Here is a 24,300-nt window from a genome sequence, read left to right on the forward strand (position 1 = left end):
TACGATCATCCATCTCCAGAACATGTTTTCCAATTAAGTGCTTTTAAAGTGTATTGTTTCTATATTCCAGGGAGTTTAGTAAGTAGACCCAGAATTCATTAGGGTTATTGACAGGTAGCAGTGCACTCCTCTTTGAAAAATCTTCCGGTTTTCTGTTTAATAATCGTCTCTCTTTCCTCTCTTGGGCTAAGGGCCAGGGATGCCCCCAGGGTATGTAATTGCCCCTCTGGTTCTCCTCTAGGAAACTTGATTTATGCAAAACTCTTACCACCAGATCGCAGAACCAAGGGAAGGGAAGCATCAGCCACCTCTCCTTTTACCAGGGAAGGAACATTTCACCCTGATCACTCACCTCCCCTGTGAACCTGGACCCAGACTGGACTCCATTCGTCTCCGCTTGACTTGCTGAGTGCTTGTCAGAGCTCAGATGTGCTCACAGGTCACTTAGAACTTTCCCTTATGATAGTCCTGACTGTCTTTCCTCCAAGAGCATTCTTTCCTTTTCCCAGCTGCAATTAGAAAGAGTCAAGTTCCCTTTGGCGCCCTGATAGAGAAAGGGAAGGTCTGCAATTTCAGGGATCAGATCACAGAGAAGGGGGTCCAATGCAGCGTACAGCAGTGAGGGTGTTGTCATGAGAGATCAGAAGAGGCTGGTAGAGATGCGCAGTGACGGCTTGGCATCCCCGGAATCCTGCGATGACACAGCATAAACCCCTCCATTGCTCGTGGCCAGTCCAAGTCAGTCAGCAAATACACACCCACCGTCAAATCACGAGGGCTGCCAACTGACATGGCAGGATGGCGATTTCTCTGAGCGTGGGAGCTAGAGGACCCAGTAGGGAGTAAAACTCCCGGCATTGCTGCCCTCGTGGCATAGCACACGCAGCCCTGCTCTCAGACCCACGCTTCACCGGTGTGACGGCTGCAGCCCAGCTGAGCACTGGCACACCCTGACGGCAGGTGAGGGCCTGGCCTTCACTCTGAGGTTCGCTCTGCAGCCAAAGGCTGTTCTGCGGTTGGCTTAATGTTCCCACTGAATAAAACTGCTCCGCCTGCTGTGTTGTCTACTAACCGGACTGCAAAGCCCACCTTGCCCTTGGTGGTAACCAGTTTGCTTTGCGTGGGCGGTGCCCGGTGTCAGAGGGAGGGGAGGGGGGGGCTGGGAGAGCTGACCCCTGTTCCTGCCTCCTTGTCATCCTGCAGGGGGATCAGACCGCCTTGCACCGTGCGGCCGTGGTGGGGAACACTGAGGTCATCTCGGCGCTCACCCAGGAGGGCTGTGCCCTGGACCGACAAGACAAGGTGAAGTGGGGCGTGCCAGTCTGAGGGCCCACATGCAAGATGTTATCATCCCTGAGTCTCATCGCTCGTGATTTAATGTGATGAAACCAGACCAAGTGTACTTAGAATATCTGCTATTCTAGTAAATTAAAAAAAAAAATTTAATTTGTCAGTATTTAAAAAAAATTTTTTAAATTGATTTTTAGGGAGAGAGGAAGGGAGAGGGGGAGAGAGAGAAACATCAATGTGAGAGCAAAACATCAATTGGCTGCCACCCCACACCAGGGATCAAGGCAGCAACCGGAGCCTGTGTCCTGACCAGGAACCAGACCAACAACCTTTTGGTGCTCGGGACGATGCCCAACCAACTGAGCAACATTGGCCAAGGCTAATTTTTTAAAAAAATCTTTCCCTTGTTCTATGGCAGCAGTGGCAACCACATAACCGTAAATGGTACCCCCCCCCCCAAAAAAAAAAAAAAAGTCTAGAAGTGATGGCATGTGGAGGCCTAAATGGGGATGCAGATGAGAAACCCCCATGGAGAGGCCTGGGGGGTGCCCTGAAAACTCACTCTGATGCACTGACTTTATCGAGGCAAATAAGGCCGTGGTAACTAACTCTCTCTCTCTCTCTCTCTCTCTCTCTCTCTCTCTCTCTCTCTCTCTCTCTCTCTGTGTGTGTTCCTCAGGACGGGAACACGGCCCTGCACGAAGCATCCTGGCACGGGTTCAGCCAGTCAGTCAAGCTGCTCGTTAAAGCAGGAGCCAACGTGCTCGCCAAGAACAAGGTGAGGCTCGGCAGGTGCTAGGCCTCACTCACAGGTGAGGCTGGCTCTGGCTCCTCCTCCCAGAGCAGAGCGCGCTCTGAGCTCAGACCGGGAGCGGGGAGCCTGCAGGGAAGTGGCAGCCTGAAGGCCCTGGGGAGCAGAGTCTGCCTGGTGAGCGAGAGGACCCCTGGGGCCTTTGGCCTCCTTTGAACCCCCCTGGCTCTCACTGCTTTGCCACTGGTTTATCCGCCTGTGGTTGTCCTCATGGAGGCAGGAAAGGACCACAGCTTGCTCCATCCTCTTTTCCTCTGCCCCCTCTCCCGTCACTCTCCACGTCTCCCCGTTTTCACTCCATCCCTCCTTCTGTGCCCATGGCTGATGTGTCCCTGGATTTCAGAGGACTCCCAGCAGCCTCATCAGCTGGCCTGGTCCCTGCTGCCTGCCGCCCGGAAACCCTGGGGGAAAGCCCCGCGGCCGGACGCTGTCTCGGGCCTCCCCCAGGGTGGCCTCCGCTCACGTCTGGAGCCTCTTCCTGTGCCTTTCCCGCATGTGCCTCCTGTGTGCTCAGCTTGGCTCACTGTCCCCTCTGGTGGCCCATGTCCATCGGGGTGGCCTGCTCCTGTTTCTGCCTGTTACCCCCACCCCTTCCCCAGGCCGGGTTCCCCACCCCCAAAGGAAGGTCACGGGGCTGTTTCCTGCAGCCATCCCTGGGCACTGCACACACTCTGTGCTGTCATTCCTGGTTACATGTTTTTCATGGTTCCCTCTTGGGTCAAAAGCTTGGGGGAAAGCAGCAAGCCATGCCCCCTCATATCTCCAGTAACGCCCGGCTCCCTGCCCGGCAGGCAGGTGGCCGCTCCTTTCCCCGAACAGGTCCAGGGTCTGAAACGTGAGTTGGTGAGTTTATACCAGCTCTGAGAAGTAGGCGGTTTCCAGCTCATGGGTAAGGAAGCGTAAGGGGGAGCCAGTACATCCGAGACTGAAACATACGATTCCTTTGTGAGTCTGTTGGGGCCGCAGCCTAGCCGGGGTCTGTCTGCTCTGCCCACTGCCTCGTGTCCTAGCTTTTGGGGGAAGCTGAGAGGTCTCGCTCCAGGCAACACAGCAGAGACGGTGGAAGCACAGGCGAGGGGCCGTTCCAAAAGAGGGGCTTGTACGTTCTACACCAGCCATGGCCTCTGGGGAAAGCTCTGGGGAGGCTCTTTCTTCTCTCCCCACCCACCGCCAGCTTTATTGAGGTATGACGGACAAGTAAACCTCCACATATTTAAAGTGTATACTTTGTGGAGGGACTCCTCCCACAGGTGTATTAACACATCCGTCACTCCACATGTTTACATTTGTTTGTTTATTTGGTGGGAACACTTAGATTCTACTTTGAGTAAATTCCAGTTACACAATGCAGTGTTATCAGTTACAGTCACCATGCTGTACGTGAGACCCTCAGACCTCGTTTACCTTAGAACTAAAGGTTTGTTCCTTTTTACTAATGTCATCCTATTCCCCCTGCTCCTGGCCACCGCTTTTCTACTCTTGGTTCCTCGGAGTTCGACGTTTTCTTTTTTAAATTCCGCACAGAGGGATACCATGCAGTATGTGTCTTTTCCCGCCTGGCCCGTTTTACTTAGCATAAAGTCCTCTAGTTTATCCACGTTGTCACAAACGCCAGGATTTTTCTTTTTAACGACAAAATCACATTCCATTGCGTAAGAAGTGTGCTTCTTACTCGGTGAGCTTAGCAGCCCTGGCTTTTGGGGGGTGGAGGTGGGGGGATTATCTGTGCTTTAGAGTGGTTATCTGTGCTTTAAAATGTCTGTCAGTATGTCTGCCCAGATCCCGTTTTTAAATAGTAGGTTTTGCGGTATAATTCATATACAGTAAAGTTCATCTTTCTTATGTATACTGTCCTGTGAATTTGGATAAATGTATACAGTTGGGTAACCACCACCACCATCAAGAATCGCCCTCAAAAAGTTCCCCTGTGCCCTTTAGTGATCCACTCACCCACCCCCTCCCAGGCCCTGGCTACCATCAATTTGCTTGCCTTTCCCAGAAGGCGATCTAAATGGAATCATGAGACACAGCCTTTGTGTCTGGCTTTTTTCACTTAGTGTAATGTTTTCAAGACTCTACGTGGGTGATTAGTTCATTGGTTTCGATTGCTGAGTAACATTCCATTACACGAATGTACCATATTTTGTTTTTGCTTACCCATGGTTTTTCATTTTCTTGAACCAAATGCTTTTCAGCATAATTGATATCTTCTTACTGGCAAAATAAATATTGGCATGATATATTTCTAGCACCATCAGATTCTTTTATTTCACTCATTTGTTCAACACATTTAATGACTCTCAGGAAGCCAGTGACGTTGAGACAAGCTATGTGGGCGATGGGAATCATGGCAAGCCAAGCACTGAGCCCCTTCACGTGAAATGGTGTATTTAAAATGCGGGCAGAGCCTTTGTGTGTGAGACCTAAGCCTGCAATGTTTCTCTTTCTGGCTGCACTTTAAACTCTCCTGGGAAACCTTAAACAAAACAAAACAAAACAAAACAAAAAAGTGGGGGGGGAGGAGAGAAACAACCACAAAAAATTTTAAAAAATGAATGTAGCCTGATGGCGGCTTGGGTGACCAGCTGTCCCCATTTGCCCTGGCCTGAGGGGTTTCCCAGAATGCTTGGCGCTCAGTGCTAACACCTGAGCAGCCAGGCTCCGCCCCCAGGCTGAGCAAGCCAGAGTCCCTCGCAGGGCTGCAGCTGGGCAGCATTTTGCAGGCTGCCCAGGTGATTCGTATGGGCAGAAAGCCACTGCGCTCACCAAACCCTCAGGCTTTCATGCCTCCGGTTTCCTGGAGGCACCGTGAGGAAGAAAGTCCTTCCTGGCCGGTTAGAGGGAAGGTTAGGAGAAGGGAGGTAAGTGAACTGGAAGCAGACAGGTTTCCTCTATTTTTTAAATTTATTTTTAATAACTCCTTTCTCTTTTCCAAAAGTGAGGAAATAACATTGTTGAGTATGGGCAGACAGTGCACTGTGGTCCAGAGAGAGTGAACTAGGTGAGGGGAGAGCCATCCACAGGCAGGGTAATAGCTTGGAGCTCACTCAGCTGCAGTCCCGACCCGGCTTGTAAGCTCGGCCGGACAAACACTGTCTTTCACCCGCTGAGAGCTCCAAGGCTCGCTCAGACCGACCCCAAAACTCTCCTCACGCTCAGACCGACCCCAAAGCTCTCCTCACGCTCAGACCGACCCCAAAGCTCTCCTCACGCTCAGACCGACCCCAAAGCTCTCCTCACGCTGCCAGCTTCCTTGGTTCCTTGTCTAGGGGGGAGCAGCAGCTTTACAGGCCCTTCCCCCACAGTCTCTCAGAGTTCTGCTTGTGAGTTCTCTCTACAAGGTTGCTGTGGGCATTATTCGGACCTGGCTGTCCTTGTGATGTGACATGTTGATGGTAGAGGGTCCCTATCTATGTGCTAAGTGACAAGTGCATTTGTGGGGATCTTTTTCTTAGTTCGAATTTTGTTTCAAGAAAAATATGAGAATGGACGATTTGTTAAAAGGCTACAGTATAATCTTAGGTTCCTTTAGCCTACATGCACGTAGGAGGTGGCCTGTTTTGCCCTCTCTGACTTCACTGATAGTGGTGCAGCCACAGCTTTTATCCGTGTTGCAGTCTTCTCTAAAAGGGGCATATCAGAGGCATGTGCACAGCTTTTTGCCATTAAGGAAATCCCCTCCCGGGCACTCGAGTCCATCCTCACAGCCTCAGCATCCCAGGGTCACGCTGCATTTTACAGGTAAGGAGTTCAAGGCTGAGAGGAGCAGAGCCTTGACCGGTGCCTGCCAACCTGTGCGTGGCAGAGCCAAGCCGTGGACCAAGTTTTATGACGGAGGTGACTCCCTGCCTGTTTGGATCCCTAATTAAATGCTCTTGCCCCTGAAGCCCCTGCTGGGTCTGCCTGTGAGGAAGCAGCGGATGTGAGCTTTGACTTTGCTTCTGTATTGCCCTCTGTACGGTCTGCCCCGGGTGGGGCTGCAGAGCGCCGAGTTGCTAACGTGTCCTCCCTTCTCTTGCCTCTCTCCAAGGCGGGGAACACGGCCCTGCACCTGGCCTGCCAGAACAGCCACGCCCAGAGCACGCGTGTCCTCCTGCTGGGCGGGTCCCGCGCCGACCTCAAAAATAACGTGGGTGAACAACGCCGGCTTCTGTCATACGCTCTCGTGTCCTCTTAGAAAATAACCCTGAACACATACCTGAGTGTTAACATCTAGCAAATAAAAACAAAAAGCATTCGGGGACTTTCTATAAAGTATTTATCTGCTTGGTAATTTCCTTAAAGCAGGGGTCTTCAAACTACGGCCGCAGGCCACATGCGGCCCGCAGAGGAGTCTGATCCGGCCCGCCAGGTTTTTTGGGCAGTGAGCGCAGCCGAGGTGTTACAGTAGGAATTAGTAGTTCATATAGTCCGGCCCTCCAGCTCTCTGAGGGACCGTGATCTGGCCCCCACTTTAAAAAGTTTGAGGACCCCTGCCTTAAAGGGTCATTTAGGAGCGTGAGAGGAGGGATCAAGAGACTTGGGAACAGTGCTTTTTCCCCCCCATCCTTTTCATCTCACTCCTCAACCTCGATTTGTTTTATCATTTCCATAGTGTGTGCTGGTGAATGGATCTAGGGAACCGCTACGTGTCTTAAGAAGGTCTCTGCCCACAGTGTGTACTGGTAGCAAATACTGAAAGATGTGTGCAGGGGAGTTTCCTGGGATGAGCTGGTGGTCAGGAGTCTGAGAGTACGCCGACCTGAGAGGTCACGTGGTGTCCCTCTCTCCACAAGGAGCTGCCTCTCCTTTCTGAGTCCCAGGCCCCGGCCACGTGATGGGGAACCTGACTGCGGCATCTCTTTAAGAAATGGCCTTAGCTGGGGCAGACTCCTCTAAGGGGATTCTCAGACGCCCTGCATTTCAGCTTTAGACTCGGCTCCTTCTTCATCTGGGGAGAAAGTTTCCCTAGACAGCACTGGGTCGGAAATGTCAGGAGAAGGCCTGGGTTAGACATGTCAGGTCATGGCTTTGTCTCCAGTTTTGTTGTCTTTGGGGGCAGTTTGGCCTGTGACCGCTAAGAAAAGCCCTGACCCCGAGTCTGTCTGACTCCCCTCTTTATGCCCTGGGTCAGCTCCCCGGACTGCTGCTCCAGGTGGGATATTGGGGTCCGACTAAAACAGAATGGCCCTTGAATGTTTTAGAACACGTGTGATCTTACAACCCTGCCACCTGCCCTGCTGCCCTGTCGTTAGGGCCATGACAGATCTATGAAGGGGAAGGCTCATGGTCTTCATCCCGGGCACTCCTGAGTCTGGGTTGCAGGAAAGGGTGGGGTCAGTGGATTCTTACCAGCAGCTGGGTGAGCAGATCCTGCCTTGGCTGTTGAGGAGGTCTCCCGGGGAGCATGCATCCAGGGTCAAACCTGAAAGCAGACAAGATCAGCGGGGCTGCAGACAGCAGCGAAGGGCTGGGAGCCCCCGAGGGGAGCATCCGTGGGCGAAAGAGACGCTCATCACGCAGGCCAACGCCCTCTAAAGAACATATGCTAGTCTGCCAGCTTTTGAATGCTCTTCCCTTTTTACTTTGTCTTGTTTTGTAACCGCTCCGACTGTGCTCAGAGTGTGATTTCTGTCCGCAGGCAGGCGACACCTGTTTGCACGTTGCCGCGCGCTATAATCACTTGTCCATCATTAAGCTCCTCCTCAGTGCTTTCTGTTCTGTCCATGAACAGAACCAGGTCAGTGCATGTGCCCGCCCCATGGCTGCCCCGCCCCCTTCCCACAAGGCTAACGGACGGGTGTAGGAGCCCAGACGGGCGCAGAGGCTGCTGGGAGCCTCTCCCTGCCTGGGACTCCGCCAGTGCTGGTGGTCCTGGTGGATCTGCCTCCTTACCATCCCAGTGCACTCCACCACATTTGCATATGAACATCTCCTGGAGATCCTGGTGCGGGTGGGGAGGGTTCTGTTTTTAATGTGATTTTACAAAGGAAACTGGCAAGAATGTGGCTTAGTCAACAAGCAAGGGAAAGGCAGCTGTGCCTTGCTCTGCCACTTGATTGAGTGGATGGAGTTGCTGTTTCCTGTGAAATTGGGCACATGACCTATCTCTGTGCCACACAAGGGGGGTTTTGAAATAAAGCTGTGATTATTGCAGTGTGCGCAGAAATGTGCTTGACTTTCAGTAGTTCTTTAGATTTTTTTTTTAAAAAAAGCGTTGTCCTGATATTTATTGATACCTGAGTGATGCATTGCTTGGCTTTTCTGAGTTTGGGTACATACATCTGAAATGTAAAACACAGATGGCTATTCAGATTAAATACACCCAGTTTTGGTGGTTTCTAACCCTGGCTGCGCATAAGAATCAACAGGAATTAAAAATACCAATGCTGAATTCCACCCCAGCTTAAATGTCCAGAATATCCGGGTAATGAGATTTTTAAAAAAATATATATTTTATATTTTTTTTACAGAGAGGAAGGGAGAGAGACAGAGAGCCAGAAACGTCGATGAGAGAGAAACATCCACCAGCCACCTCCTGCACATCCCCTACTGGGGATGTGCCCGCAGCCAACGTACATGCCCTTGACTGGAATCGAACCCAGGACCTTTCAGTCCGCAGACCAACGCTCTACCACTGAGCCAAACCGGTTTCGGCCGGGTAATGAGATTTTTAAAGAGCTCCTGGCCTGAGCGTGCAGATAGGATTGAGACCACTGACCTAGCTCAGTAGCCACATCGTCATTCTACAGCCTCCCAGGGGATTCTGGTTCATCAGATTACCCCACCCAGCCCCCACTAACCAGAGCTTCTTCAGCGTGGTGCATGTTTCCATCACCTGGGAGCTTTAACAATCACCATGCCCACCCCTCCACCCCCTCCAGACCTTTCCCAGGATGTCTGGGGTGGGACCAGGCATCAGTAGTTTCTAAAGCTTCCCACCTGATTCCAGTGTGCAGCCAAGATTGGAAACCTCTGCCACACAGCTCCCCACCCTCCTCCCCCCGTTCCCAGCACACAGCTCCCCACCCCTAGCACACACCTCCCCACCCCCAGCACACACCTCCCCGCCCCTAGCACACACCTCCCCACCCCAGCACACAGCCCAGTGACTCAGCAGTGAGACAATCCCCAGGCACGCACGGGGAGGAAGGCCACAGGGATGACGGGATCTTCATGCTGTCAGGAGACAAGTATTAGAGTGCTTTCCCTGACCACCTGATGGTGGAGAATGAAGTATTCTACTTCTCCCACATTTAACTGGCTTATTTATATTATTCTGTCTGGAGTCAAGACAAAACAAAACAAAACAAAACAAAAAACCAGCATCTGCATTTGGAAATGACTCACCACGCTGCATTTGTCCAAATCCTCCTTTCATAGTTGATTGTCTGAAAACATTTTTTTCTTTTGTAAAGAAAATATGAGCCTACTGGCTATGTGGTGAGAAGTTGGAAACAGCTGGTGTTCCGTGAACATGGGTTCTCGGCAAAGGACACCGTGAGCCTGCAAGTGATTCCCAGCGGCCCCGCACGTCCTCACTCCAGCACTCAGAAACCAAGGGTCTCTGCGCTCTCCCTGCGGGGCAGTGGGGCATGGCCCAGAGCTCCGGGTGGCCGCCCGCCCCCCCCAGCTGCCTGCCATCTGCCTCTGTGGAGGATCCAGGTCTGACCATTCTCAACAGCCCAGCCCAGCCCAGCATTACTTTACCTGCGATTTCTGGCATCTCCAGTCAGAAAAGAATGTGATAACTGTGCCAAGCTCATTTAGTTCCACCAACTTTAGAGAGAACCACATTAGCACTTGAGCACAGGGCCCCCTTCTCAGGCAAATCTTAGGTTGACTTTGAAAAGCCACCCGCAGGGCATGGGATGAAGAGCTGGAGGGTGGTGGGCCGTGACCAGATGGGGCTCAGCAGACTTTCTTCTGATTGGTTGCAGGCCGGAGACACAGCCCTTCACGTTGCTGCTTCCCTGAATCACAAGAAGGTGGTTAAAATCTTACTGGAAGCTGGAGCAGACGTGACCGTTGTTAATAACGTAAGTCGAGTTGCCGCAGTGGTTTCCATAGCCCTTCCCGCCCCTCTGCAGGGTGGGCATGTTGGTGCTCCCTCACCTCCTACAGGCTCCGAGGGCGCATAGCCTCGCCGGCTTCGCTCTGGAAGGATGTAGGGTTCTAAAGGCCGTAACCCCTGGGGCCCTCGGGTGGACTTGGGAGACGCTGGAGCTTAGCTGCCCCACGAGCTGACGAGCCCTGGGGACTCATCTTTAGACTCCTGGCTGACGTGTGCACACCCTGGTGTGAAGAGGCCAGGGATGTCTAAGGGAAGAGAAGTTAACTGTTTCCAGGCGTGGTCCTCAAGAACATGGCCCTATGGTCATCAGATTAGCCATCCTGACAACTTCTAGCTCCTTTTTCTCCAGATTGCCTTATCTCGCTCCTCCTTTCTCTCTCAGTATCTCTCTCCCTCCGCTCTTCCTCTGCCACCCTCTTCTCCCTCTCTCCAGCTCAGGTGCCTGTGTTCCAGGCTGCTCTGTGGTCTGTGCCCTCTTGAGTCAGACTCGAGGGGCCAGAGCAGTTGTGTGAGTGTCTGGAAGTCAAGTGTGTGTGTGGGAGGGAAGCGGGTGAAGGCTCCTGTGGGTAGTTTCCCCTTCCCCCTCACGGTTCTCGTACCTGTGGGTCGTACCTTATGGCACCTCTCCCGTGATGCCTAGAACACCTTCCCCATGCTTGGAATCCCACTGTTTTCAACTCTTGGTGTTTGGCTTACCCCCCTTGCCTCCCCGAGCCTCCTTTATGGCCAGAGCTTCCTCATTCGTTTTCACGATCCAGTTCCTGAGACTCTGGCTGGGCCCTCGCCTGCCCGCCCAGGTGTCTTCTTTCCTGGTCTCCAGGGAAATGTCACTGCTTGGCTGGATTTTGTGATCCTTGGCATTTCCTCAACTGAAATCTTCCCCCTGGGCCCTGTCTGCTTTTCACCTTCCAGAAAGCATTCCGAGGCGGGCAGGGCCCCTGACCTTTGCCTCCTGGAGCACTGACTGCCCATTCGGTCAGCCCTGACCCTCTCCTGCTGTGGCTGCAGGTGGAACTCGGTTCCCTTGTTGGGAGGAGGCTCAGAACAGGGCCACGTCTCTGTGTGTTTCGGGTGCTGGTGTGACTGAGTGCAGGTTTTCTGTCCCAAATGGGCTATGTGTGTGCTGGGTTGGTGGCCAGTGCTCACTTGTCCTCCCTGTGCCCTTCCTCAGGCAGGCCAGACCCCGCTGGAGGCTGCCCGCGACCACAATAACCCGGAAGTTGCTCTTCTCCTCACTAAAGCTCCTCAGGTAGGACTGGATGCATTTTCTGCTTATGGATTATGTGGAGCTATAGAGTCACTGGGAGCCTCTGGTTGCAATGTACTGAAGCCAGTTCAAACTGGCTTACACAGGGAACCCGTGGGCTTACTCACCAGGCAGTGGGAAGCTCGGGGACCCCAGTGGGCCTCCAGGAGGACCAGCACCAGGACTTCGGCCCAGCAGGCTGTTCTTCGTGGATGGGCATGGTTTTGTCACCACCAGCTTCCTGGATTATAACTCCCCGGGGACTCGGCCAGGAAAAAGCTCCAGTTTAAAACATCGCCAAGAGCTTGGGGCAAGTGCCCCCAGCAAGTATAGCAGGGGCTTTTCTACCGTGTTTCCCCAAAAATAAGACCTAGCACATGGAAAGATAAAACATCCCCTGAAAATAAGACCTAGTGCAACTTTGGGAGAAAAAATTAATATAAGACACTGTCTTATTTTCGGGGAAACAGGGTAGTAAGAAGATGGCCACTTCCATTGGACCATGTGGTCCGGGGCTGTTTCTACAGAGACGTGGGAGGAGGGGCCCATTCTGAGCAGACAAAGCGGTAAATGGAGGCAGTTAAGTACGGAATCATTTTCTTTCCTTTTTATTGAAGAGTGGCATTTTGGTAACCAGTAAATTAAAAAAAAAAAAAAAAAGATGACATGTCATTTGAGTTGAGGTTGAAATGATCTAAGTGATAAAGACAACTTATAGTGATAATTTATAAGCTAGTCATAATTTCAGCACCCCGAATTAACGTTTGTTTCTTCCTATCACCTTGCACGGACACGTAATTTTTACATAATTGTGCCTACAATGTATGCACTTTTTCTAGTGTGCCCTTTATTCTAACTGTAATGGGAAAATGCTCTGCAGTCATCACACTTACTCATCTTAATGGAGGCACAGTATTGTTTTTTTATTGCGGTCTATATTTTGTTAAACCATTTCCTTAACTTAGGTTATTTCCCAATTGGAGCTATTCTGTGTTACCGTATAGTAAACACTGGTTTGCTTTCCGCCTCATTCTGACTACTGTGGCAAGAAGATAAGTGTCTGGGAGCCGAGGAGGACCTGGACTCCAGCCTGCTGCATCGTGGCTCAACCCCAGCCAGCCCAGGGTTCTGCACGGCCCTTGTTGCATTTAAGTTTTAAAAACATTAGAAGCAGTTTCTGGACGTGGATAATATTTTTGTCTTTTGCAACGTTGATCACCCTCTTGTGCATGGAGCTGGTCCTTCTCAGTGGTCCCTGGAAGTGCACGGAGCCCCTGGCAGGTGCAAGTCAGTGCTTCCTGGGAAAAGGCTCCACTTCTCTCTAGTTATTTACAAAGAACTTGTCAGTGGAATCAGTTCATGAACCCCGGATTGATTCCACTGACTAAGAAGCATGAGGTGCTACATTAAGTATCAGAATTCATCACAATTATCTGCATTTCTGTGTTTGGCAATTTGGTGGGCAGCCAGCGAGTGCTCAGCCACCTGAGGCTCATCAAGGATTGTGGGTGGATGATCCCAGGCACACAGAGACTGGTGGGCCTATGACCCACCTGCTCTTCACAGGAAGCGTTAGCACAGACAGTTTTCCTGTGCAGTTCTCCTTTAGTGTTTCCATTTAAAAACGACTCACATGCCCAGCCAGCATGGCTCCGTGGTTGAGTGTTGTCCTATGAACCAGAAGGTCACGGTTTGATTCACGGTCAGGGCACATGCCTGGGTTGTGGGCTCGATCCCCAGTGTGAGGCGTGCAGGAGGCAGCCAATCAATGTTTCTCTCTCATCGTTGATGTTTCTCCCTCTCCCTCTCTCTATCCTTTCCTCTCTGAAATCAATAAAAATATATTTTTAAAAAACAAACCAAAGAAAAAAAATGACTTAAGCAAGTTTTTCCACGCCCACATTGAATAGCAAATAGGATGACATTTTATGAATGTTTATTTTATATAATTGTACATGCTAAACCCTATTCTCAACACAAAGAAGGAACTTTGGAATACGCATAAAATTATATGCCTGCTGTTCTGTTGCTACAGAAATAGCCTCACTGTTTGTTTTGTCTGAAATAAGAAATCCCTTTGCCTTGGTGCCTTAGTCGGCCGTGGATTTTGATGGTTCATAGCAGAACCAAGGATGTTTCTTTCCAAGGCTTTAGAGCAATATTCGTTGATTTCTGTGAATTGGGAAAGATCGATGATGCTTCATTTGGTGGTTATATGATTGTTCACTGGCTGGTAACATGGTCTATGGAAGGAATTTTTCTGGGGTTATTTTTAGCTTGGGTGACCTCTGAGTGTCACTTCTCATTTTTGATTGAAATGGTTCAATAGTGCTTCTGAGAGTGAACTTCAGGCAGAACCTGGTACTGTATCCTGTTGTAAGTGTTCATAAATGAGTCACTTCCTTTTATCAGACTCGACTTTTAATAAGTCTAAACTTAGCTTTGGAAAAGGCTCAGGACAGTGGTTCTCCAACTTTTGGTTTAAGGACCCTTTTAAAATATTTTGGAGGTGACAAGGAGCTTTGTTTATGTGAATTTTATTCATCAGTGGTTACCATAATTCTAATTAAACTTGAGAAATAATAAAGGTGTTTATATTTACAAATTAGAAATCCATTTTGTGTCCATAGAAATAGCATTATCTTGTGGGGAAAAAAGTATCTTTCAGAACAAAGATTGAGAAGAGCAGCCTTGTCTTCATTTGTGCAGATCTCCTACTGTCCATCTTACTAGTAGAGGTAGCAGGGTTCACTGATTTCTGCCCGCTGAATGTCGCATTCCCACGTCTGCAGCCCCTGGTGAGTGCCCCCGTGCACTCGGGAGAGAGCGAGAATGAAAAGGGCCCACATCATCTTCATATTAGACTCTTCATCTCAGGGACACTAAGCTTTCAGAACTGCTGGCTCTGGCGATGAGAAGAAGGTTTAAAAATCAGGTTTATCTGATATTGTCAGGGGTTTTCCCTTTATGTGATACCCACTGCCCATAAAGTTTCTTTTTGTTGTAAGGGTGTCACTTGAACATGATGAACAGGAGAAGAAAGTCTGAAACAGATGAAAAATACTTTGGGGAACGTCAGAGAGCCCTTGTCTGCTTATATAAGACAACAATAACGTTGTTTATTGCAGAAAGACAGTGTGACCTTGGAAAGTGTTTCCACTTCCTAGATCTCCTTGGGGAAAGGAGGTGAACCCTGGAAGTGGGAGTAGGGGCTGGGGGAAGGGCGTGGAGCTGGGCCAGTGCCGGTCTCCACCAGCTCAAACACCTGTTCTCTGGTTACGCATCCTCTGGGCGTGGAGGCAGCCGGCAGTGACTGAGGGTCCAAGGTGCGCCAACCACTTCCTTGGTTAATCCCAGAAACTCTTCTGTGTTCACGTGTGAGAAGACAGAGCACAGGGGTGTCAGATAACTTGCCCAGGGACCCTACAGCTGCTGGGTACCATCCCTATCGGACCCCATGTACCTTCCTGTGTCCATTCCAGCTCTCTAAGGGGCCGACCCAGTGCTTCCTTTTGGGGAAGAGTTTCCTGTCCCATGCTGGCTACCATGGGTCATAGATGCATCTCAATATTATTTCACCAAATTGTACGTGACTTGGATATGGTTTGACCAGGAGACACTCTGATGGGTAGTTTAGGTCCAGTGCACCAAGCTAGTGCGTGAGGCTGTGCCGGCCTGGGACTGCCTCACGGACAGCTCCAGGGACACCATACGTGTCCCAGTCTTTCATCTGCTCTCTGGAGGTTGGTCGTGCACAGCCTGCACACTGACGTGGCCCTGGCCTGGCACACAAATGCCAGCTATCGTCACAGACTGCAAGCTGCTTGAGGTCAGGGACGGTGTCCATCTCTGGGTCTGTGAAGTGCCAGCAGGAGGCACTGCAGGAGGTCTGAGGTGGTCGATGCCCACGCTGGGTCTCCCTGTTGGGCTGGAAGTTCCTTCAGGTCCGAGCACCAGGTCCGAGGAGAATCCTCTCTCCCCTGTGCTGCACCGGTTGTAACGATGCCTCTTGCCTCCTTCAGGTCTTGCGCTTCAGTCGTGGGCGGAGTCTGAGGAAAAAGAGAGAGAGGCTCAAGGAAGAGAGGAGAGCTCAGTCTGTGCCAAGAGATGAGGTGGCACAAAGCAAGGTGGGGGCAGCCCTCCCGCCCCTCCCCAGCTCCGCCCGCTCTCGGGGGTGGGAACTGCCTCCTCAGGTTCATCTGGCGGCTGCCACGCCCTGTGGTCTCTTCCTTTCGCTGGGGTCCCTCAGACCTGTGCCAGTCTGTTCCCTTGGCGACATGTCCTCCACTCCCCCGGGTTTCCCACTGTGTGCCTGCCGGTGTGCTGCCGTGTTTCCCAGCACCGGCATAGGCTGGTCACCAGCCCATGTGCCTGTGGCCCTGCGTACCCTGTGGCCGGCACTGCCTCGCTGTCAGTGTGCCCATGGTCATGGAGAGCAGTGCTTTTCGGGGTGTGGGGCCTCACGAGATCAGAAACGGGCTGGGGCCCAGCAATCTGTCTGAACAGTCCTCCCGGGGGCTCTGATGTGGTCACATTCTGAGAACCACTGGCGAAGGTTGCTGCCTCTCTGTCCGCGTAGGGAGTGGGCTGAGGCTGTGCAGATCAGAAACAGATGCTCTCTGGGCAGCAGGGACACACGTGGTGACGAGGGTCTGAGTTGGGTTTCAGCTCCCTGTGCCCACTTACCCCCGTGGCAGGTGCCCGTGTGCAGCGAACAGCTCGCACTGCTACACACGGCAGCCCTGGACGGAACCACTCCCAGGAGGAAGACTAGGAGAGAGAGAGAGAGAGAGAGAGAGAGAGAGAGAGAGAGAGAGAGAGAGAGGAAGAGAGAGGAAGAGAGAGAGAGAGAGAGAGAGAGCGAGCTTGGGGCACATAACGTTTTATACCAAGTACTCATTCTTCTCCTATTTCAGCTGTAAATATTCATTTATAAAAGTTCTCACAAGGACCAGAAACACTTTTTTTCTCTCTCTCCATTTCAGGGGGTTCTCTCTGCTATGATTTGAGGATCCACGGGCAAAGAATGAGGGGAGGGGGGTGTTTTGTTGAGATATGAAAACACACACACACTCACACACACACACACACACACGGAAATCTCCAATGCTGAGGTTCCTGAAGTTCCCATGGAATTAGATCCCAGAGTGTTTCGTTTGACACCTGATAAATAAGTCAAAGCCAAACGTTCAGCGGCCTGGGAAAAGCTCACGGTCAGTTAAGACCACCAAGCAGTGCCCTGGATCTGAAACTGGTCATCGGCAAGGTTCCCACGGGTCCTGTGCTGGAGGGAGTCTTGCAAACAGAATTTCACAACATTACTGAATAAGGCCTGGGGGGCAAGTAGAACCGATTCTGGGCTCTTTTCCTCTGCAGGGAAGTGTCTCGGCAGGAGACACCCCTAGCAGTGACCAGGCCGCACCCAGGAAAGAAGAGGCCAGAGATTTCCTGCCGGCCTCCCCAGAGCCCCGAGCCAAGGACGACAGGAGGAGGAAGTCAAGGCCCAAGGTCAGGAGGCACGTGAAAGCCGCCCAGAGAGGGCTGGGAGCCGGTTGGCCGAGGGCCCTGAGACAGCCGCCTGCCCAGTGGCCCAAAGACGCCTTCCCTGGGCGGGCTGGTTTGGAGCCAGAGGGCAGAAGTGAAGTCTGGTTAGAGTCGGGCACAAGGTTAGCTTGCTGATGCGTTTCTTTGGAAGGTGGTGCTTGGCGTAGAACTCCACGAGGTGAAGCGGGCGGGGTTCTCTGCCCAGAGCGGGTGAGACGGGGGCCGCGGGCCTGGGGTCTGTCTTGCGGTTGTCACGATGTTGAAGGTGCCATCTCCTCTTCCCCTCCCACAGGTCTCAGCGTTTTCCGACCCCACCCCACCGGCAGACCAACAGCCTGGACACCAGAAGAATTTACACGCTCATAATCACCCGAAAAAGAGGCCCAGGCATCGATGCTCACCCCCACCGCCTCCCCACGAGTTCAGAGCGTACCAGCTCTACACGCTGTACCGGGGCAAGGATGGGAAAGTGATGCAGGTACCAGCCCAGCCCGCCGGATGTGGGACCACTGGCCTGCGGCAGGACAGTCTGGGGCTGATATCCGCTGGAGGCATTGGCTAAAGTGGGCATGAGCTTTAAGAAGAAGGCAGGTGCTGAAACCGGTTTGGCTCAATGGATAGAGCGTCAGTCTGCGGACTGAAGGGTCCCAGGTTCAATTCCGGTCAAGGGCACGCACCTTAGTTGTGGGCGCATCCCCAGTAAGAGGTGTGCAGGAGGCAGCTGATTGATGTTTCTCTTTCATTGATGTTTCTAACTCTCTATCCCTCTCCCTTCCTCTCTCTAAAAAAAAAAAAAAATCAATAAAATATATTTTAAAAAGAAGGAGGAGGAGGAGGAAGAGGAGGCAGGTGACCCACCCCACCTAGACAGGGAGAGACCCTCCTGTTGCGTAGGCCCAGGCAAGCGGGTGGTTACGGATTTTTCTGCACGGTCCTGAGGTGCTTAGGTAATCTCGAGGCCCAGAGTGGATAAAAGCAGCCTGGGACTCTGTTACCCGCCCTGATTCTTCCTGGGTCTCCATCTCAGCACCCGTGCGCCCTGCTGGCTGGCACGTGGTGGGCACTCAAAGCTTCAGTTTTTGAAGGATCCAAACGAGTAGGAGCGATCCCTTTTCTGTGTCCCTCTTAGGCACCCATCAATGGCTGTCGATGTGAACCCCTGATCAACAAGCTGGAGAACCAGCTGGAGGCCACGGTGGAGGAGATCCGGGCGGAGCTGGGGTCGGTCCAGGACAAGATGAACACGAAGCTGGGGCACATGGAGAGCAAGACGCAGCACCAGGTGAGCGAGCGCCCGGCCTCCTGGGGCATGGGTTTCTGGTGGAAACGTGCTGGGAGGCACCTGGGCACGCCCTCCTGTTCCGCAGACTGCCCTCAGCACGGGGGTGGGCTGGCAGGAAGGGGCCTGCCTGTATGATTTCACTGAAGCCTGTTTATTTACAGCTTTAAAGAACATGTTCATGCTTCTGCTTATGAAAGTAATATATACCTATTACAGAGCATTTTTTAAATTATGAAAGTGAGTTGCCTCTCAGCCCTATTAATAGTGATGAGAAAGCACTGTTAATATTCGGGTTTATTTTCTTCCAGTCTTTTTATATGTCTGTGTGCTCCACACCTCTTTCCCATTACATACAAAGTTATCATGTCTCTAGCTTTTTCCTTTCCCCAAGTTTTTATTTTGAAAATGTTCAGACATAGAGAGTTGAGATAATAGTATGTGATCTTGTGTCCCCCCACAGACTCAGTGCCGTGTTGCCACACTGGCTTTGGGTGCCTCTCATACACCTTCCTCTGGCTGAACTGACAGATTTATTTGCAAACTATCCTGCCACCTCACCTCTAACTATTTCCAAGTGCTTTGACTAAGAATGTGTACTTTCACCTTCATAACACAACACCATCATCACATCTGAGAAAATGAGTAAAAATTGCATAATATCCAGTTCAGATTTTCTCAAGTCTCCCAAAGTATTTTTTTATTTTTTTTATAGCTGATTTGTTTTTAAATTTTTATTTTTCAATTACAGTTTACGTTCCATATGACCTTGTATTTGTTTCAGGTATACAGCATAGTGGTTTATATCTTAAATACCAGCCCAGGATCCAGTGAATCTTTTGTGCATTTGTGTTATCTCTGGGGGTCTCTTTTACTGTAGAACAGTTCCTGATTCTTTCTTTCAGTTCCATCTACCCCCCCTTCACTCCCCCCCCCCCCCCCCCCCGTAATACTAACTTTTAAAGAGTCCAGGCCAATCTATAATAATAGAAGCATAATATGCTAATTAGACAGGACAGCCAGACAACCTTCTGGATGTCATTCCAGACTAAGCCGAGGCAGTGTGGTTAGGGGCGATCAGGCAGGCAGGCGAGTGGTTAGGAGCCAGCAGTCCTGGGTTGCAAGAGGGATGTCTGACTGCTGGTCGAACAACCCCTGAGAGCTCCCAGATTGCGAAAGGGGTGCAGGCAGGGCTGAGGGACACCCACCCCCTGCCCCATGCATGAATTTTGTGCACCAGGCCTCTAGTCCTATATAATATCTATACTAATAAAAGGGTAATATGCTAATTAGACCGGGGGACCGTACATCTTCCTACCATCCAACTTCCTTCTGGACAAAGTCATGGTGGGAGCAGAGGCAGAGGCAGAGGCAATCAGGCCAGCAGGGGAGGGCAGTTAGGGGCCAGGAGGCCAGCAGGGAAGGGCAGTTGGGGGCCATGAGGCTGGCAGGGAAGGGAGGTTTGGGGCCATGAGGCCAGCAGGAGAGGGGAGTTTAGGGCCATCAGGCCATCAGGGGAGGGCAGTTAGGGGCCATCAGGTTGGCAAGGGAGCAGTTAGGCAGCAATTAAGCTGGGAGGCTGGCAAGTGGTTAGGAGCCAGTGGTCCCAGATTGCGAGAGGGATGTCCGACTGGCCCCATCCCACAGGGGTCCTGGATTGGAAAGGGTGCAGGCTGGGATGAGGGACCCCCCATGCACAAATTTCATGCACTGGGCCTCTAGTCCTATATAATAAAAGCCTAATATGCTAAGTGTCCAGTCGGCCAGTCAGCCGTTCAACCAATCGAAGTGTAATATGCTAATGATATGCTAAGGCTGCTCAACCGCTCGCTATGAGTGCATTGACCACCAGGAGGTAGACAGTTGACCGGTCAACCAGTCACTATGATGTGCACTGACCACCAGGGGGCAGACACTCCAACTGGTAGGTAGGCTTGCTGCTGGGTCCGGCCAATCAGGACTGATTGAGACAGGCTGGACCTGCCCTAGAGCCCTCCTGTGGTCCCTCCCTGACTCTTATCGGGCACCAGTGGGGTCCCTTGGCCTGGCCTGCACTCTCTCACAATCCAGGACCCCTTAGGGGATGTCAGAGAGCCAGTTATGGCCTGGTCCCACAGGCCAGGCTGAGGGACCCCACTGGTGCATGAATTCATATAATTTACAAAGTGTTCCCCTGGTATTTCCAGCACGCTACCTTGTTATTACAGTACTATTGACTGTATTCTCTAGGCTGTACTTTATATCCCCATGACTATTCTGCTGTGAATTCCCATCTGTACTTCTCAATCCATTCACCTTTTCACCTCTCTCCCAACCCCCTCCCCTCTGGCAGCCATCAGCCTGTTCTCTATATCCACGAGCCTCTTTCAGTTTCACATGTTCGCTTATTCTGCCCTTTAGATTCCACATATCAGTGAAGAGGATGAACTTTTTTAAGGTTTATTTGTTATTTGCCTTGAGTGGAAAGCCCATTGAAGAAATCTTTTCTTGGAGCCATAATATCCTGGTTAAAACTGTTTTGTGGATAAAAGCCCACTTCAGCTAGTGAAGACCCAAAGAGGAATGTAGCTGGGGAATGCTGAGATGTCTCGAGGACCTCTCTTTGGTTCAAGGAAGGTGACAGTTGGGGCACAGACTCTGGCCAGCCCCACGTGCAGGGGACAGAGCTGCGTGTCGGCACGTTCGCTTTGGCAGAGCCTCTGTGTGGGGGAGAGTGAGGCGGGAGAACAGGCCAGTCGTGGAGAACGGGAGAACAGTTTACAGAGACCAACGAGGGCTGAACAGACAAAACCAAAGGTCCCCCCACGTCTGGCAGAACTGAGCCCAGGGTGGGACGACTTGTCTGTGCTTCCAGGAAAGGCGCTTCCCGGTGAGCCCTGGCGGGATGGCCCCTCACAGCCACTGCTCCCCCTTCTTTGGACCCTGTCAAAGCTGGGAAGGGTCAGCCCTCCTGGCGCCTAGGGCCCTGTGGGAAGTGTCAAGAGGAAGAGGGGACCCAGCGGGCATGTGACTGAGAGGTGGTGACAGGCATTTCTTCTCTGATTAGTCCCATGGAACCCCCTCCACAGCCTTCCTCACGCTCACTTTGGCCGTGTTGAGTGAAGCACCAGGAGGATTTGTGCACTGGCTGGATAAAGGCCCTGAGCATCCAGCTGCTTTCACTACCTCTCAGGCAGCCACTAACATTTAAAAGGGGGAGAAGAGCCCTCGCTGGTGGATAGAGCATCAGCCTGCAGACTGAAGGGTCCCAGGTTCGATTCCAGTTAAGGGTGTGGGCTCCATTCCCATTAGGGGTCACGCGAGAGGCAGCCGATCCATGATTCTCTTTCTCATCCTTGATGTTTCTATCTCTCCCTCTCCTGTCCTCTCTGAAATAAATAAAAATATGTTTTTAAAAAAACAAAAGGCGGAGAATAGCTCCATACTTTAAGACACATGTGTCAAACACAAGGCCCGCGGGCCAAATCCAGCCCACCAGGCCTTGCAATGTGGCCCGCACCGCGCTGTCATCACTGCACTCCGCTGTCAGTTTATGACATTGTCAGTTTATGACTGTTCAGTAAACCATTCGGCCCGCGATTTAGGCTGGATTTTAGATTTTGGCCCTTTCTCTGATTGAGTTCGACACCCCTACTTTAAGAAGTTGTTTTTCTTTTTAATCATAAAAATTCCCTTTTACCTACAAGGTCTTTGTTGGCTCAAATTTTATAATTACCGTATATTCATAGTCTCTTAAACCCCTTGGGGACTTTAACAAGTAAGAAAAAAGAAACACTGGCCTACATGGAATCCTGATTAGGATTCTGAGAAGTGAGAGTTCCGTGAATACTGCATGAAAATGGGATAGAATGAGGGTGGAGGTTTGCTTGCCTTCTCTCTGGTCCCTGTCTGGTACCCCAGATCCCCTCCTCAGGGAATCTCAGCCATGCAGTCTTTGCCCGTTGAATCCTAGATGCGTGTTCTGGACAAGCTGATGGTTGAGCGACTCTCGGCCGAGAGGACAGAGTGCCTGAGCCGCCTGCAGCAGCACTCGGACACGGAGAAGCTTGAGGGCGAGAAACGCCAGGTGAAAACCAGTCCCCATCAGTCCTTCCCTGGTGATTTGCCACACTTCTCCTGGAATTAAGAGACAGAGACCTATCATTGAAAACTCGGAGGCTGGGGTCCCCTGGCAGGGTTTGCCGCACATCGCACGTCATTTGCATCCCTTTGCGATGATATCCATGGGGAAGGACCTGCCGTTCAGTTCATGTTTGTTGCTGAATGTGCCGGCATTCGGTGGGCACTGAAAAGTTCCTACAACATGCTGAGGGGGAATGTGATGTCTGCCCTGAACCACGTCTATGTGTAGTGTGTTCATTGGGCCGTTACTCTAGTGAATGAGATCTGGTTCCCGCCCTCAGGGAGTGTGTGGTCCACGTGCGACAACAGAAGTAAGTGAGCACTTGTGGTGTGTGAGAGCCCGTGCTCCTAAGCGGGCAGAACCGCTTAGCTGGGAAGACGTGGGAAGCTTTGGGTGTTTGGCTCTAAGTCACTTAGTGAAGATTTTTTTTTTAAACATCTTATTATATTGTACTTGTCTTTCAACCTCTTTTTTTTTTAAAAAAAAAATATATATATATTTTATTGATTTTTTACAGAGGAAGAGAGAGAGATAGAGAGTTAGAAACATCGATGAGAGAGAAACATTGACCAGCTGCCTCTTGCACACCCCCTACTGGGGATGTGCCCGCAACCAATGTACATGCCTTTGGCCGGAATTGAACCTGGGACCTTTCAGTCTGCAGACCAACACTCTACCGCTGAGCCAAACCGGTTTCGGCCAACCTCTTTTTTTTTTTTTTTTTTTTTTTTTTTAAATATATATTTTATTGATTTTTTACAGAGGAAGAGAGAGGGATAGAGAGTTAGAAACATCGATGAGAGAGAATCATCAATCAGCTGCCTCTTGCACACCCCCTACTGGAGATGTGCCCGAAACCAAGGTACATGTCCTTGACTGGAGTCGAACCCGGGACCTTTCAGTCCGCAGGCCTATGCTCTATGCACTGAGCCAAACCGGTTTCGGCACTTAGTGAAGATTACAGACACGGTCAGCTGGGTGTTGGGTGAATCCTGATCTATTGAGGGCAAGCAAAGAGGCTGTGTGTGGCTGGTGGGAGGGTGAGTTATCCACAGTCTTTGGGCTTGTCAAGATGGTATGCTCAGCTATCATGGTTTAAAAGTCCATTCTTCATGTTTTATTCATTAACCATGAGTTAAATTCACCTGATTTAGATGCTCGGCTAGCTCAGTCTGTAGAGCATGAGAGATTCTAAATTCACCTGATTATTTTGTGGGTGTTTTTCAGATGTCCTTGGTGGATGAATTAAAAACCTGGTGCCTGTTGAAGATTCAGAATCTGGAACTGAAGCTTTCCGGAGATTCTAGGGCCTCCAGAGCTAAATCCACGCCGTCTACTTGCGAGTCCTCCACAGGTAACCCTCCTGCAGGGAGGGAGCCACTCCACCCAGAGGTGATGAGAACTCCCAAACCTTGTTCTCTCCTGCATTCCGAGGCGGTCCGTGGGATAGGCTGTGGAAAAGTGGATGGCAGGGCAAACTGTAGGGGCCAGGACCAGGTGTTCTCACTGCTGTACACGCAGGTCCTGTGCAGAGGGAAGCACTCTGATCTAAGTGGCCAGCACACTGGAGTGAAGGAATAAAAGAGTTGCTTTGATCATTGATAGCAAGTGCTTCAGGTACGGTGCCGACGGTGTAGAGGGGACCCCGTCCTGAGGGGTAATGAATGGACATCCGTCTCCTCGGCCGGTGCCTGTACCTCTTCTCCCCTCTTCTCCTGTGTGATTGGCCGTGTACCTTTGTCCTACTCTGTGAGACCTCGATGAGTGCACATCCTATATTGCAGCTGCCTCAGGTGCTAGGTAAGGGATGCTTCCAGCAAATCACCTTTTCAGTGATTACCTGCAGTGATAGCTTTGAGGACATTCCGAGACTTAGAAATTAGGCTTCCATGGGGGATTTTGGTATGTTGAGCGTCTTTTGTTACCACAGACCATCTCTGGCACTGTGGATTTA

The 24,300-nt window shown here is 51.2% G+C and overlaps 1 protein-coding gene across 8 annotated transcripts in view; it reads left to right on the forward strand.

Annotated features, from left to right (window-relative positions):
* ANKRD6 (ankyrin repeat domain 6) overlaps nt 1-24,300 on the forward strand; it is a 129,396-nt gene that overhangs the window by 101,548 nt on the left and 3,548 nt on the right. For 3 of the 8 annotated variants that reach the window (XM_084890434.1, XM_084890433.1, XM_084890432.1), the window contains 12 exons: nt 1,204-1,302; nt 1,970-2,068; nt 6,132-6,230; nt 7,722-7,820; nt 10,021-10,119; nt 11,326-11,403; nt 15,423-15,527; nt 16,777-16,908; nt 17,237-17,422; nt 18,074-18,226; nt 22,176-22,289; nt 23,574-23,700. In XM_084890434.1, the coding sequence (XP_084746560.1) occupies nt 1,204-1,302; nt 1,970-2,068; nt 6,132-6,230; nt 7,722-7,820; nt 10,021-10,119; nt 11,326-11,403; nt 15,423-15,527; nt 16,777-16,908; nt 17,237-17,422; nt 18,074-18,226; nt 22,176-22,289; nt 23,574-23,700 (1,390 nt within the window). The remainder of the gene's footprint in view (nt 1-1,203; nt 1,303-1,969; nt 2,069-6,131; nt 6,231-7,721; nt 7,821-10,020; nt 10,120-11,325; nt 11,404-15,422; nt 15,528-16,776; nt 16,909-17,236; nt 17,423-18,073; nt 18,227-22,175; nt 22,290-23,573; nt 23,701-24,300) is intronic. The other 5 variants (XM_084890437.1, XM_084890436.1, XM_084890435.1 and 2 more) reach the window with 4 other exon arrangements.

This window comes from Pipistrellus hanaki (genome assembly GCF_964339955.1).
Source record: "Pipistrellus hanaki genome assembly, chromosome: 7".
In the NCBI taxonomy this organism is placed as follows: domain Eukaryota; kingdom Metazoa; phylum Chordata; class Mammalia; order Chiroptera; family Vespertilionidae; genus Pipistrellus; species Pipistrellus hanaki.